This window comes from Hemiscyllium ocellatum, chromosome 48 (genome assembly GCF_020745735.1).
Source record: "Hemiscyllium ocellatum isolate sHemOce1 chromosome 48, sHemOce1.pat.X.cur, whole genome shotgun sequence".
Taxonomy (NCBI): domain Eukaryota; kingdom Metazoa; phylum Chordata; class Chondrichthyes; order Orectolobiformes; family Hemiscylliidae; genus Hemiscyllium; species Hemiscyllium ocellatum.
Window position 1 is genome coordinate 18,619,161 of NC_083448.1, and position 16,486 is coordinate 18,635,646.

At 45.6% G+C, this 16,486-nt stretch overlaps 1 protein-coding gene across 1 annotated transcript in view; it reads left to right on the forward strand.

Annotated features, from left to right (window-relative positions):
- Nucleotides 1-16,106, forward strand: part of bin3 (bridging integrator 3) — a 123,700-nt gene extending 107,594 nt beyond the window's left edge. The window contains exon 9 of the mRNA XM_060856589.1: nucleotides 14,454-16,106. Within this exon, the coding sequence (XP_060712572.1) occupies nucleotides 14,454-14,600 (147 nt within the window). The 3' untranslated portion in view covers nucleotides 14,601-16,106. The remainder of the gene's footprint in view (nucleotides 1-14,453) is intronic.
- The last annotated feature ends 380 nt before the right edge of the window (nucleotides 16,107-16,486 follow it).

Genomic DNA, 16,486 nt, shown 5'->3' on the forward strand with positions numbered 1-16,486 from the left:
TTCTTAACTCTAAAAGGGAACATTAAACAACTGTTCACGACACATACAAAGGGACTTGTAATCTCAGTTCTGAACAGCATTCACACTCTCTTAAAGGTACAGTACAGCCTCCAACTTCATAACAGCAGAGAAGCAGCTGTTCCCCTTGGTTGAGGGGTCAGTCATGAGGGGGTGAAGTTTTACGGTGACGAGAAGGAGATTCAGAGAGGATTTGGGAAAAAGCTTTTTCACTCTGTGGGCACTGGGAATCTGGAATGCACTGCCTGGGAAGGTAGTGGAGGCTGGAGACCTTAGAGCCTTTAAACAATATTTGAATAACCATAGTATCATCAAGGACATGGGAGGGCAGGAAATTGTGATTAGTGCGCCTTCATGGTAGTTAGGTCAGTGCAGACTCAGTGGACTGAAGGGTCTTTTCTGCACTGTATGAATCTTTGTTATTTCTGCACTCAGAGGAACTTGATCATTAATGTCCTCTATCTCTAATCCTCTCCACTCTCACAGTAAAAACAAGGAAACAGATCGGAAATATTTCTTGAACCAGTTTGGGAATATAAGTGCAAGGGAATAAATTTTGGAGTTGTTGATCCATGGAATGAATTTTGGTCTGATGAGGCAGCAATGTTTGCTGTGTATTCACTACACTTACTTTCCCATACCTCTCTGTGAGACTGCGTCGAAATAAATGAGTTGTTCAGGATGATTGAGTTGAGAAAAGATCGAAGCCCAGCTGGAGGGAGGGAGGGAGGGAGCATCACTGACAGGGCTTTTCTTAAAGATGTGATGAGGATACTTGATGCATTCCTGGGTGTGGGGGCTGCCTTGGGTGAAGTTCACACCAGCATTACTCACTGCAGCCCACACTGCTATTAGTCGGGAGCTGAGCTGAGCACTGTAATTGTGTGGGATGAAGGTGTTTGACCCAGATTTTTGTGAGAGGTAGGCTCAGTTCACACTGAAAAGATTTGGCTGCGTGGTAGGGGTGTGGACTGGTGTGAGAAATAGCATTGCACGATTTTTCAAATGTTTCCCAGCATCTATTACTGATTGAGCAAAGGTGAAACCATTGCACCGAATCACAGTGTCTGTTGCCTGAAGATATCCTTGCTGCATGCACAGATGCTGTTCCAATTGTCATGTCATAAGCATTTCCAAGGCAGCAATGTTTTTGCCTGTTGATATTGCTCACTGAAAAAGGAAGGTCACCTGTGACAGATTGATTTAACACCTTGCCCTGTATGTCCAGGATGCGGGAATGTGGAGCAAATCTGTGATATTTTTTGTCTCTACTGTCTCCCTGCTGTTGAGTGGGGAAAGCTGTCTTCACTAACCTCACCAGACAAGAGGGAAGGAACTCCGAGCACCCAGTAGCATTGTGATTGCTCAGCACTTTACAACAACCACAGAGCTGGGGTCAGAGACAGGGAATGGATCAAGGAACCTTTACTCACCTGTATATACACACACACACGGACCTGGGACACAAATCGCCAATTCAGCAAATACCAACACGAAAATTGTGATGTCGGTCAAATGTCTGAGAGTGTAGATGGAGGTGCAATGTGTGATGGAAATTAAAACAAAACCTGCTGGCAGAATCTCTGAGGAGAATTCGAAGTTTTGGGTTAGGTGACCCTTCCTTAGATCGTCGTGGTAATGTTTTTAGAGTTTTTTTTCCAGACAGTGAAGATGGGATGTTGGACTTTGTTTTCACTCATTTGGAATTAGAAAAAAGGAATTCTGCCGGAGTGGTATCTTTGCAAATGCTATGATGAATAATCAAAAACAAATTTCATCATCTGGCTGGTTTTGGGTGCTATTTACTTTTGAATTCTTGTGGCTGCAAGTCTTATTGGGATGGAACTTAATTATTTCACAGATCCAATATTTCAGACTTGACAATATTTTTCAGGCAGTATGTCTTTGAGTAACAACCCAAGTCAAAAAAAATGATCTGGTGATGATTTGTTTGATCACTGCAGTCTGCAGCATCCTCCACCTGCACCTTCATGTGAGCATGAGAGATCTCTGGAAATGAACATGTTATGCACCTCACAGATTACTTTAGAACGTCAACCAAGTGAGGCCATGCCTGGCAATTTCAGAGATGAAGTTTAGATTTGTCATCCCAGGTCTGTGGGAGTTGGTTATCTCCCCAGTGGGGTAGTCATTGTCCATCCCTAATCTCAGCATTGTCTAACCCCACCATTAACCTAGTTCCTCTCCATTGTCCGCCCTCCGCCATTAAACCAGTTTCTCCACATTGTCCACCCCCCCCCAATTTACCCAGTTTCTCCCCATTCGCTATCCCCACTATTAACCTAGTCTGTCCTTCTGGGGCAGTAGTTTATCTCCATGAGTGTGGTTGTGGTTCTCCATTGGAGACCAGACTAGGCTGTGTTTTCATGATATCTTGCATCTGTTCGGCAGTGATCAGTGTCAAGGCTGACTAACATCTACTTGAGACTGTTGTCACCAGTGAAGCAAAGAAATTTGACATCATAGAATCCTAACAATATGGAAGCAGACCACTCAGCCCATCAAGTCCACATGGACCCTCCAAAGAGCATCCCACACAGACCCAGAGCATGTGCCAACTTCACACAGACAGTGGCCCACGGTTGGCATTGAACCCAGACCCATGGCACTGTGAGGCAGCAGTGCTAACCACTGAGCCACCATGCATCATTTGCAAGAGAAATGAGAGGAAGCTGATTTATATAGGGGTATCTCTAATCTCTGTGTCTTTGTACAACTCACACTAACCTTCATGGGACCTGCATTTTGCAGTTAATGGCATGACAGATGATTGCTGCAGGGAATGTGTTCCTGTGTGTCATCCTTGTTAACTTAGTCAAAACTGCTGTGTTGGAAAAGCACAGCCGGTCAGGCAGCATCCGAGAGGCAGGAGAGTCGACATTTTGGGCTTAACCCCTTCATTAGAAATGTGAAGTGTTTACATCTGAAACATTGACTCTCCTTCTCCTTGGATGCTGCCTGACCGGCTGTGCTTTTCCAGCACCACACTTTTTCACTCTGATCTCCAGCATCTGCAGCCCTCATTTTCTCCTTGTTAACCGAGATGGACCGTAGGCTACCATATTTGGAATGATTCCTTTCAGTCACCAGCATTATTCTCTGGGACTGATACTCAGCTAATGTCCGGGTTCTGCCACTGAAGCCAAGTGGACACAGACGTGGTACACATTTGTGAACTTGACTTTCAGATGAATTCCCAGGCAGGTCAGCTGAACACCAGGGTCAGCCAATCACTGTTAGTTCCATCCCACTCCTTTCCTCCATCCTAGCCCTTTGTGATCGGGACTGAGGTCTATCTTGTCTCTGTAGCTCCGGCTCTGAACCAAAAGAAAGGTTTTATTTGCTACTGGGCACTTTTCTGTGACCAAATTCATCATAATTCCAATTATATATGGTTGCCTCGAACCTGAGTTTTTATTTCTGTAATTCACGGTTATGGTGGTGCTTGACCTTGACTTTTGGAAAATTTCTCACTAGTTCTCAAGTGAGATCGTGTAGTTTCCCACATGAAAAGGTGGGTCAGAAATTGGAGTGCAGCGACTTGTGTGAATGTAGACCTGGAGGAGATCCAGTCACATTGCTGAGGGATTTGAAAGCTGGGTTTCTGGGAGTGTCTGTGAGAATGGCACAAGCCAGAATATTGAACGAGTTGGAATTTGTTACTCTTTAGGAGTTTCGCAAAGAGAAAGGCAGGTTTGATTTCAAATTGAAGGAAGGGATTCCGCAGCAGAGGGGTGGAAGTCGGTGTGGTGCTGGAGATGCATTTGCAGTGAGAAGCAGCAGGCTACATGAGCAGGCAGCATGATGAAAGGGAGTCCTGATAGAACTGAAGGTTTCACACCCCTGGAGTTGAAGAGATTGAAGATTGATAAGGCCAGGTGTTGGTGTGGACAGAAGGCAGTAGCCTTGCTTTTGCCAACATGAGCTGAAGTGGGTTGCTGCTGACCCAGCCTTTCCAGTTGGAGAATTGGGGGCGGGGAGCTGAGTGCTGTGGCAGATAGAAGCGATCATACCACACATGGAAACATCATCACAGAAGGAATGGTGAAGAACTCACAAAGGTGAGGAGCAGGAACTCTTAGGCAGGAAAGAGTGAACACTTACAATGTGGTGAGCTATTGGAAGTGTCACTGAACACCAGATAAGAATGTGGAAAGAGGTCAACCATGGAGGAAACCTGCAGGCAGGAAAGGGGATTAGCAAGCGGTACCGATGAAGGTCAGTGGTCTCAGGGCTGTCTGTACGGCAGGAAGCTGCTGGGGGAGCTGGAAACCAGCAGAGGTGAAGACACATTGCAGGGCAGTCAAGTGATGGCAATGAGTGTGATATGATTGGTGAATGTGTTGTGGACTCCTCACTCTGATAATTTGACTCCATTGCAATGTCAAGTCTTGAGCTTATCATGTGTCTGTATTTGAAAGAGACTTGAGGGTCTTGTCAGCTCTGTCACTGGAGCTGGTTAATTTTATTGGTTGACATGAAACCATTTAGTTTGAACCTTGTGAAACAAAATGGAATGCAGTTTTCTTGATTGGGTCTTCATTTCCAGAGTGCTGTTTAAAGAAGCCCTTTAACCAAGTGATGCTAATTCAGTCATGACTCACTGTGACAGAGAGTTTTTGAATAAATATTTTTATTAAAAACATTTTCAACTCTTACACAAAAACAACCATACATTAAGAAAAAAACAAAACGACAGAGTTTGTACAACAGTATCATATCATAAGTCAGGTAGAAGATCCTTTATTTGAACATCCAAAAACCAAAACACACCGAAATCCAAAAGGTTTTTGTCAAGTTTTTTCTCATTAACAAGGTTGTTTGGCGTGCATACAGTTAATCCAAGTCAACACCCATTTGATGCATGTCACTCAGATGTGACGTGGGGGTTGCGTGGCAAAGCATATTCCTTTTTTAGAAGTCTGTTCCTCCAGTAAGATTGTTAAAAATTCCACCATTAAACTCTCACTATTCTGAAAACCGAAAAATTCCAAAAAAAACCGCTGGTCCCGTGCATTTTCGATAAAGAATCTCCCACCTGTATTATTAATAATAAACGACCTAGTGCTCTTCCAGAACAGACATATCTTCTTAGACTAAACTGCAATCAAATTAAAGTTAAATTCAGCTAAATTCAAATGAACTTCAGTTACATCACATAACTTTGTACTCTTTCACTCACCATACCTCCCTGGGAGCAGCATTTATTTTACCTGTATATTTTCCAGCCTTCCCCTCCATGGGCCATCCCAACTGACTCCCACGGCTATATCACATCCCTGATTAATGTTGCCGATAAGTCTGCATCTATACAACTTAGAAAGGGACACCATGTCTTATAAAACCGCTCTGTTTTGTGGTGCACCGTATTTGTAAGGTGGTCTTGGGGGAGTCACTGCACCTGCACCACCCCATAAGACTAGATTAGATTACTTACAGTGTGGAAACAGGCCCTTCGGCCCAACAAGTCCACATCGACCCGCCGAAACGCAACCCACCCATACCCCTACATTTACCCCTTACCTAACACTACGGGCAATTTAGCATGGCCAATTCACCTGACCCGCACATCTTTGGACTGTGGGAAGAAACCGGAGCGCCCGGAGGAAACCCACGCAGACACGGGGAGAACGTGCAAACTCCACACAGTCAGTCGCCTGAGTCGGGAGTTGAACCTGGGTCTCTGGCGCTGTGAGGCAGCAGTGCTGGCAGCAGTGCTAACCACTGTGCCACCGTGCCGCCCAAGACCTGGGGACATTTCCAACATCCAATTTATTAAAATGTTCTTCCTCTCACAGTGCATAAGAATGTTACACAGTCTCTTCCCAGAGAGGGCAGAGAGTGTTTTTAACAGCAGGAGGAGGAGATTGAGGATCTTTGTTCTCCTCCCCTGAATCAGTCAAACTGTTGCTGCCTGCAATGTCCTGTTGGCTGGAGCTGGAGTGTGGAATGGAAGTTTCAGAAGCAGGCATTGGAACGGTGGTTCTGCTGACATTTTGGAGGCCTCAACAAGACACTGGCTTGCTGACCTCTTGCCCCCAGCTTCTATGTACACAGACCTTTCTGCTAAATCTCAGCAACACCCACAAACATCGGTCTTCCAACCTTCTCACAGGGCTCATTGCAAAACTCACTTTTCGATGCCATGAACTCGGCCTGATGCTTGTGGGTGGCCTGACTGGCAGTTTACAGCACAACGATTTCTCAATCTGGGAGATGGGGGAATCACATGGGGATGGAACACTGGCTCAGTGATTAGCACTGCTGTCTCAGTGCACCATGGACCCGGATTCGAGATCACCTTCGGAACACTGTCTGTGTGGAGGTTGCACCTTCTCCCTGTGTCTGTGTGGGTTTCCTCCTACAGTGCAAAGATGTGCAGGTTAGGGTGGATTGCCCACAGTGTCCAGGGATGTGCAGGCTAGATGGGTTAAACATGGGAAATGCAGGGTTTCAGGGATAGAGTTGGGGGTCTGACTGAGATGCTGCTTGGAGTATCATTGCAGATTGGATGGGCCAAATGGCCTCTTTCCACACTGCAGGGATTCTATGAATCTGTATTTAAACAATTGTTATCAGACCAGGAGCTCAACATGGTGTGGAGTCTTTGTAAAATAAAATTGCTCTTTTTTTTTCAAGCCATATTTAAAATCAATGTCCAACGAAAATCTGAGTGTGAGAAAACTTAGCTCCAGTAAACATTTCAGTGCTGAATCCACATTGGTTGCCACCAGTCTCATTGACTTCTTGGAGTTCTGCTGTTATTCATGCACTAACTGTGCTGTTTGACAGGATGAGCTGCTCTGTGTGTTGGTTGTCACTGGGTAAGGCACTGGCCTCTGAGTCAAAAGGTTTTGGGTTGATCCAGGGAGTTTGGAATCCAAAGCCTCAGCAGTTCCCTCAGCTTGGTCCTGGTGACCAGGGGGCCAGGCTTCATTTCAGTTGTTTTCATTGATTTACTGTCAGATGTTCTGAAGTAAAGTGAAAAGCTTTGTTTATGAGTGGTACAGGGAGGTCATAGTAAGCAGCAACACACACATCAGAGGGTGATAAAAATAAACACTTAAACAGAGGCAAACAGCTTATGTCGCACAGAGTGTGCATGAGGCAAGATCAGCATTAGCAAGGTCGCCATTATTTGAAGTTAGAGAGTCCATTCATCAGTCTAATAACGGCAGGGATGATGTTGGAAGCGTTTCTGTGGTGGTATGGACCAGGCCAGACCCCTTTAAAACATTTCAGGAAAGGAGCCCCACCTTTCCAGTTGTTTTAAGCAGTTGTAGAGTGGATATTCCAGGAGTAATGCAGCTGGCCCAACCTCTCAGTTTTAAACAAAACTGAATGTATTTACTCATGAACAAAAGAAAATTGCATTTCAAGTAACAACCTATTTGAAGACCCAGTCGACTCTACTGCAATTTAATGATGCTGTTCCAAAGATTTGCGACATACTGACAAACACCCCCTTGGCTAAAAAGACCAAATCAAACGCAGGTCCTTACAAGAGAGATGTCTGAGAGAGGGAGAGGATTAGCATAGAGCTGTTCCTTTGACCAACAGCCTCAAACAGACTGCTTGTTCAAACCAAATCAAACCAAACCCTGATCTGGCACAACGGGCCATTCCCCTTTCATTGTACAAGTGTTTTAAAAGACTTGGAAGCATCCTCAAGTAGATATTTCCAGACATCTAGGAGCCTCTGCCTTTACAACCCTTCTGGAAAATAATACCCAGGACAGCATAACCTTGTTAAAGGAGCAGTGTTGTCTCACACAGCAATGACATTCTGGCTCACTTGGACATTGCTGTTTGTGGGAACATACTGTGTGAAAACCAACTGCTCTCTTTGTTGCATCTCAGTGTGGACCATGCCTAGAGAATAGTGCAGTTTGAGATGTCTCCATGTTGTGATCATTGTGAGTGCTGCCTTCTGCCTGAGTGTGGGAGGGGTACACTGAGGCTGGTCTGTGATCACTGCACGACACAGAAAAGATATACAAGGATGTTGCCAGGGTTGGAGGATCTGAGCTACAGGAAGAGTCTGAACAGGCTGGGGCTGTTTTCCCTGGAGCGTCGGAGGCTGAGGGGTGACCTTATAGAGGTTTACAAAATTATGAGGGGCATGGATAGGGTAAATAGGCAAAATCTTTTCCCTGGGGTGGGGGAGTCCAGAACTAGAGGGCATAGGTTTAGGGTGAGAGGAGAAAGATATAAAAGAGACCTAAGGGGTAATTTTTTCACAGAGAGGGTGGTACGTGTATGGAATGAGCTGCCAGAGGAAGTGGTGGATGCTGGTATAATTGCAACAATTAAAAGCATCTGGATAAGTATATGAATAGGAAGGGTTTGAAAGGGATATAGGCTAAGTGCTGGGAGCTGGGACAAGATTAGGTTAGGATATCTGGTCGGCATGGACAGATTGGACTGAAAGGTCTGTTTCCATGCTGTACATCTGTATGACTCTATGACATATGAAAGGAATTTACCCCACGACAGCGAGAGACACCTGACTATTGTCTTCAAAACTGAATTGTATTTCTGACTGTCAAACCTTTTCGCTGTCTCGATGTAAATCCATCCAGGCGGCTGCAACACTGTTATGCCTGAAATGTCAATTCTCCTGCTTCTCAGGTGCTACCTGACCTGCTGTACTTTTCCATTGCCAGACGTTTGGGCTCTGATCTCCAGCATCTGCAATCCTAACTTGCTCCCTGTTTTGGGTCGAGCAAAGTGAGGAGCAGTCATTGGCTAAGGACTGTGTCAGCCATTGAAATAAATTATCCCAAAGACCTTTCATTTTCAATTACAAGCCATGCATTATTATTCTGTGGGTCTGTCCTGCTCCGGTGTTCCTTCAAACATCTTCTCTTCTGTTCCTTCAAAATGTGCCTTTCAACCTTCTTGTCTTTTCTTGAGCCAATGATCTTCCCTCTTGGCCATCCTGACAACATGCATACATGGATGGAGATGTTGCTGCCCAGGGTAGCATTTATTACCCTGTCCCTAGTTGCCCCTTGTGAAGGTTGGGGTGAGCTGCCTTCTTGAACCGCTGCAGTCCATGTGCTGTGGGTTGACCCACAATGCCTTCAGGGAGGGAATTCCAGGATTGTGACCCAGGGACAGTGAAGGAATGGTGATATATTTCCAAGTCAGGATGGTGAGGGGCTCGGAGGGGAACTTGTAAGGGACTGGTGTTCCCATGCTGTCATTGACTATTGTAAATGGTAACAGTCAGGTGTTTGGAAGGTGCTGTCTAAGGAATGTTGGTCAATTCTCCATGTATCCCATGTGTCTGTTGCCCTCATCCAAGTAGCTGGGAGAAGAGGCAGGTTTGGAAGGTATGAACGAAGGAGCTTTGGTGAATTTCTGCAGTGCTTTTTGGAGATGGTATACCCTTCTGCCCCTGAGCATTGATGTGGAATCCCTTTCTCCTTTGGCAATTTCAATGTATTGTCCTGATTGCCAGGTATTTTATTTCACCCAGAACACCTTCAACAAAGCGCAAACATGTGGCCAAGTTGCTGTTGTGTTGTCTCCTTCAATCTCTGCCCAGGAATAGAGCATTTCCTTGAAACGAAGTTTTTCCCAGCATTTGGTGACTTCCTGGTGAAGATGGATTGGTCAGTGAGGAACAAGGGTTCACTCAGCTGGTTCCTGGGATGAACAAGTTAGCCAGTGCTTCTATTTAAATAGAAGCACTCACTCATTTAAAAGGGGGCGATAAAGCCAGAGGCCAAATGCTTGTGTGTACCTTATTGCCAATCACCTTGAGGAGATGTCTTTTCCCCTGCTTGTGGCACGGTGGAATTCTCTCTGCCAGCCACACAGCAGCAGAGACTCGCTTGTTGAATTGATTGAAGATTCCTTGAGACAGCTTTGTAAATGATAAGGGAGTCAAGGTGGAAGATAGGAAAATGGAATTGAGAGCAGAACCTGATCGCCCATGTTCTTACCGAATGGCAAGCAGACCTGAGGGTCTGAACAGTCTCTCATTCTTGCGTTTGTAATTACACTTAATACAATGGCCTGTGAGCATTTGCTGACCATCATGTTGACAGAGTCACCTTGATCTTGCTGACTTGAACAATATTGACATGTTTCCAACATTCCTGACACAGTTGGTCTTCAAATAATAGCACAGGTTGAGATCCCAGTATTGTGATGATGATTGCCCAGGCTTTTTGGAGTTAGACATGGAATAAAAGCTGTTTGTGTTTTTGACTGACTGACTGGAACAACTCCTTCCTCACCAGAATTTGTTTGCCAATACAGTCACATATTGATTTATCAATGCTGCCTCTCCAGCAAATGTCAAATAACTGTTAGTTTCAAGAAACTGCAAGTTAGCAGCTCTTTACCCCCCAAAATGATAGGGGATAATGCTTTCTGCATTGAATTATTTTGGTGCATTGCTTGTCTGAAGATGCACAAGTATAAAATACTGCTTTGGAAAAATCATTAACATCGAGGAAGCAAATTTCTGAATTTAATCTTGTTTGAAGACCATGCTAATTTGTATATCTCCCAAATGCTGATGTGCCTGGTGAAGGGAATCCTGAGAGACGTGACTGTTTTTGGGTTTGATTAAGATGTACTTATTGATGTTTCAATGAGGTACGTTGCGCTGGCTGGTTCTTCCCCATAACCGTCAGTGGTTGAGCTTTCCCTCCAGATTTCAGTTAGCATTATCGTCAGCTTTGTGAATGTATTGAGTCTTTTCTGCTGTTTGATTGAAGATGCTAGTTTCTGCTTCATGCCTGTGGATGGTTGGGCTATTTGAGACCAGCACCCTGTCAGGGCAATCTCCATTTCGGTTCCCATTTGAATCCCTTTGGTGCTTAACTGCAAAGCAAATTATGAGTCTGCGTTTGCCTATCTTGCAGAGAAGATATTATTTGCTGGTTTTTCCCCTAAGCGGAGGATGTTTATTTAACTGATCAGTCGATTTCTGTAGAGCAGATTCCTTTGATGTCTGATGACTGTTATGTGGTTGAACCTTGTGCTATCTTTACTCCGAGACCTTATTGTCAGCGCTCAGCATCTTTTCGGCTGGGATTTAGAATATTTTGCTATTTCTCAATGCTGTCTCTCTGTTTTGCTATCTCCTTCACCTGTCGGTGAGCCACAGAAAGGTGGCATGCTGAGAATGGGTGTTCAAAGAGCTGTGATTTCCTCCATCCGATCCTTTCTGGATCAGCTGTGTAGATCTGAGAGGAGCTCTCCCAGTTTCGAGCTGCCGACACCCAGTTCCAGTGAAGGGATGTGGATGCGTGGTCTGTCAGATGATCTAACTGAATGGTGAGCAGGTTTGATGAGCCAAATGGCCTGCTAACTGCTCCTGTTTCTTTGGGTCTTGTCATTCCTGCTTCTTCCACTCAACAGAACATGTCCTCTGCCTCAGCTCTATCAGGTCCTCTCCGGATCGGAAGTTGTTTTGTTTTTGTCAATTTGTCTTTTTTGGTACCACTGATCATTCGGGGATACTTGTTCCAGCTGTAGTGTGTTCATCTTGCTGTATACCTGTGGCAGGGAATCTTACCTGAATGGTCTGTCTCGATGGCTTGTTTGTTGGGTGCTAGGCAGACTGACATAATCTGTTTTTATAAAGGTCACTCCACATCCTGTCTGGCAACTTGAAGACTGTGTTGTAAACCATCTTGATGCGTCTGGCCTGAGAATGGCTTGCTGTAGATGACTCAGATTTATCTCAGATCAACACCCTGCATCGTTCCTCTCAGATTTTCATTGGATTGCAGTCTGACTCCTGCACTGCCAACTTATATTTACGTAGCACCTTCAGCAAGATCGTACAGCTCAAGGAGCTTCCCTGGAATGTCATGGCACAGAGCCACATGATAAATGAGCGAGGATGAGTTCAGCCTTGTGCTAGGATTAAAGGAGCTGCTTCATCTTCAATCAAAGTGGAGAATTAAATGGAGCAAATTTCAGTTCCTGTTTTTATAGTGGACCAGTCTCCAAGGGCTGAATGGCCTCCTCCACTTCCAATTGTATGACACTTTAGGTGCGGAAAAGACTTGGGAGTTCATCCATCGTTCTGCTTCCGTGGGCTTCAGACAGAGCTGCCTGTCCTGTCACTTGTTTCTAATGCGGGGCTTTCTCCTGCTTCTTGGATGCTGCCTGATCTGCTGTGCTCTTCCAGCACCATCCACACTCTCGGCTCTGATCTCCAGCATCTGCAGTCCTCCCTTTCTCCTGGAGCTTGTTTCTGCCCGCTCAGCTCTCTGTACTGCCACCTTTGAGTGAGAAGGGACAGGAGTTCAGATCTCTATTCCTGAGTCTTTCAACCTCATTAGCACGGTTAGCGGGAAGGCAGTGGCCCTGTGGTATTATCGCTGGGCTGTTAATCCAGAGATCCCGGAAATGTTCTGGGGATCCGGGTTCAAATCCTCACATGGTGGATGGTGGAATTTGAATTCAAGAAAAAATCTGGAATGAAGCGTCTGATGATCCATTGTCAATTGTTGGAAATTGGTTCCCTGATGTCCTTCAGGAAGGAAACTGCCATCCTCATCTGGTCTGGCCTATATGTGACTCTCTCCCCACAGCGATGTGGTTACCTCTCAATGACCCTCTGGGTAATTAGGATTGGCCATGATTACTGGCTGAACCAGTGACACCTATATCCTTTGAGTGAACTTTGAAAATAGTAAGTTTGCAGATGACCTCAAAATTGGAGAAGTACTAGACAGTGTGGAAACTCAGCTCAGAGTAGGATGGGATGGGCTGAGGAGTGGCAGATGGAGTTCAATTCAGATAAAGGCACAGGGTGTTGCGTTTTGGAAAGGCAAATCTGGGCAGGACTTAAAAAAAACTCAGTGGTCGGGTCCTGGGGAGTGTTGCTGAACAAAGAGACCTTGGAGTGCAGGTTCATAGCTCCTTGAAAGTGAAGTCGCAGGTAGATAGGATAGTGAAGAAGGCATTTGGTATGCTTTCCTTTGTTGGTCAGAGTATTGAGTACAGGAGTTGGGAGGTCATGTTGCGGCTGTACAGGACATTGGTTAGGCCACTGTTGGAATATTGTGTGCAATTCTGGTCTCCTTCCTATCGGGAAGATGTTGTGAAACTTGAAAGGGTTCAGAAAAGCTTGATAAGGATGTTGCTGGATCTGGAGGGTTTGAGCTACAGGGAGAGGCTGAACAGGCTGGGGCTGTTTTCCCTGGAGCGTCGGAGGCTGAAGAGGTTTATAAAATCATGAAGGGCATGGATAGGGTAAATAGGCAAAGTCTTTTCCTCAGGATAGGAGAGTCCAAAAGTAGACTGCTTAGGTTGAAGGTGAGAGGGGAAAGATTTAAAAAATACCTGAGGGATAACTTGTTCACACAGAGTGTAGAATGTGTATGAAACGAGCTGTGAGAGGAAATGGTGGAGATGGGTATAATTACAAGATTTTAAAAGGCACTTGAATTGATATATAAACAAAAGTGGGTAAGAGGGATTTGGGCCAAATGCTGGGAAATGGAATGACATCAGATTGGGATGTCTGGTCAGTTGAGATGAGTTGGACCAGAGTGTGTTTTTCTGTGCTGTAGCCTTTATAGAATGCAGGCTGATGATCCAGTGAGGGAGTGCTGCACTGTCAGAATTCTCAGCTTTTGGAGGAGGTGTGAAAACACGGCCTTGTCTGACCCCTCTGGAGGATGCAGATGATCCTGTGACACCTTTCAGAAAAGAGCAGGCAGGTTATCCTCGCTGCCCCTGCTCAATGTTTATTCCTCAAACAACATACATAAAACAGATCGTCTGGTGAGTTGTCTGTTGTGTGGGAGCCTGGTGTGTACAACTGAGTCTTCTGTTTTCTCCATTTCCAAAGTGATCTCAGTTGAAGAGGACTTTGGGGCAGCTGGCAAGTGTTTATGGAGTGCTCAAATCTTCGTCATTGAGCAGCACTCACTCACTCACTCAGCAAGTGCCAGGAAATATGAATTGGGGAAACTCTGATGTGCTCATTGAAACTATGGGTCTCCAAACGGTTCAGTTTGCAAACATGACACGGAACTATGCAGCAACAACAATGTAGATTTGAATCAGGCTATGAACCAGAGAAAATATTCTGGAGGAGCTTCCTGGGATCATGGTAACGCAGAATCACATTCAATGCCACAGCGGGGAGGGGTGTTGTGACAGGGCTTGTAGCGAAAAGAAAGAGAGATGGAGGTGATCATGGAGGGAATTCCAGAGTTTGGGATCCAGACAGCTGTGGGCATGGCAGGTTCAGGACATAGAGAGAGGAGAATATGGAGGGATTTGGAAAGAGAATGGAAGTGTTAAAATTGAGGCAACAAGGGCACAGCAAGTGAAAGGGTGCTCATCCCAAATGCCGTCACGATAAAGTCGGAACTGAATCTGTCTGATACCTTGTCAGTTTCACATGCTGTTTGTTGCTTCTGTTGCAGGTCATGTACTACACAGAAATGTCCAAGATATTTGGAGATCTCACTGGCCAGATTGAGCAGCAGGGAATGACTGATGAACAGCGCGAGAAAGAAAATGAAGCCAAACTGAATGATCTGCGAGCTCTCTCCATTGTAGCAGATGACTGAACTGGAACACGTAATGGCAGCACACCGCATCGTAGCTGGGTTTAATCTGCGGGTTTCCGGAAGAATCCTCATTTGGTTGGGTTTGGGCTAAAAGCAGTGATGTTGTTGGGTACTGATGTGGAGTTCCTCAGTTTTGAACCTTTCTTTTCCCCCCTTTTTGTACAGCCCACGATGAATGGGATTGTCTGTGTGGGATTTGTCTGTTCTCCCTGTGTCTGTATGGGTTTGCTCTGGGTGCTCTGGTTTCCTCCCACAGTCTAAAGTTAGGTGGCTTGGCCATGGGAAATGCCAGATTACAGGGATAGGGTAGCAGGGTGGGTCTTCGGAGGGTTGGCGTGGACCTGGTGAGTCCAATGGCCTTTTGCCGCACTGATGGTATGATTAGATTGGTGCTCCTCTTCAGGGTCTGCTCCTGGTCCAGTTTGACAGGTGGAGAGAAGACAGCAGTGAATGGTGCTTCCTGCCTCTCTGCCATTCCTGCCTATCCTGGGAGCAGTCCATGCAATTCTCTCCTGCCTCTCTCTCTCTCTCTCTCTCTCGGCTATACTGGGCTGCAGGGAACGTGACCTGACAGGACAGAGCTTGAGCCGCTGTGTTACCAATACACTGAGTCTTTCTCACCCAGGCTGACTGTATCTGTGTCCATCGCGGAGCAGTCAGTCCAACACAACGAGAGAAATAGTGTTTCCATGGGTCATCTCGTCCTCAAGAAGACAATTCATTGAGACAGTGGGCAAGGACAGTGAATTGAACGGGAGCAGAATGAGGGGCAGTGAGCTTTATGGGTATTGCGCCAAGACCAAACACTGATGACCTTAGCACTACACCGACTGCACCCTAATTTTCTTCAAGTGTCTATCAGACCCCATGGCAACAAAATACACTGCTCAGCCTCAGGGATGTCCGGTCTGTGGGGAAAATGCAACTACCAAATTCTGACTATTTGACCCAAAGGGATCAGGACAACAGGGCATTGAGTGGTTTATTGTTTGAATCTCAAGTTGGTGATTGTACTCCAAAGGCAAAACTAAATGATCGTTGGTGGGAGGGAGGGAGGGAGGGATCTCTGTTTTGAAAATGGGTTCACGTTTCACGTGGAGCCCAACAAGGCAGTAACATTGGGCCCCTTTTCTTTCTTCATGGTATGGATTTCAGTCTAGCCCACATTATGTCAGGGCTTACTGAGTCCTGTGCAGAGCTGCTGTCTGGCATGTTTCTGAGCTGCTTCAGTGCTCCATGGTCAGTGGTCTCAGCAATAAGACAAACCCATTGAGGAGAGAAGGTGGGCAAGGAAGGAATTGTTGGATTCCTCTACACCTTTCAGGGGCTTGGAAAATATAGCTTTCCTTCACCGTCATCATCTCTTGTTTCTGCTTCCAGAAGAACACACACACGTTAATGATGAGTTAATGATTCCTCTCTCTCTAGCTTTACAAAGGATGTGATTTTGTAATGTTTGTAAATAATCTGATGTCTTGTGAATTCTATAAAAATCTGATTGTGCAACTGGTTGTAGTCTGTGTGGTAGGATTGTCTGTTGCCTGCAATCGTCACTGACGGGGAGCGTGCAGTTCCTGGGGAGGGACAGAGTGAGCTCACGGAACCACTTCCTCAAGCCCAAGGTCCTAACCTCAGTTTTAGTTGTCAGTTTCAAGTTCCTTGTTCAGGGACAGGACTTGATGGAACCAATGGTCTCAGAATCATATACAAACATCAGAACAGGAGCCAACCATTCGGCTTCTGAAACCTGTAAAGGTCAGGGTTGATCTTGGACCGACTCTTGACTTTTCGAAGAATCTCTGGCTCTATGCTTTGATTGGACTCTGGACTGAGCTTCCTCAGCTCTCTGTGAGAGGGAATTGCAAAGATTCACAAGTGAAGAACAC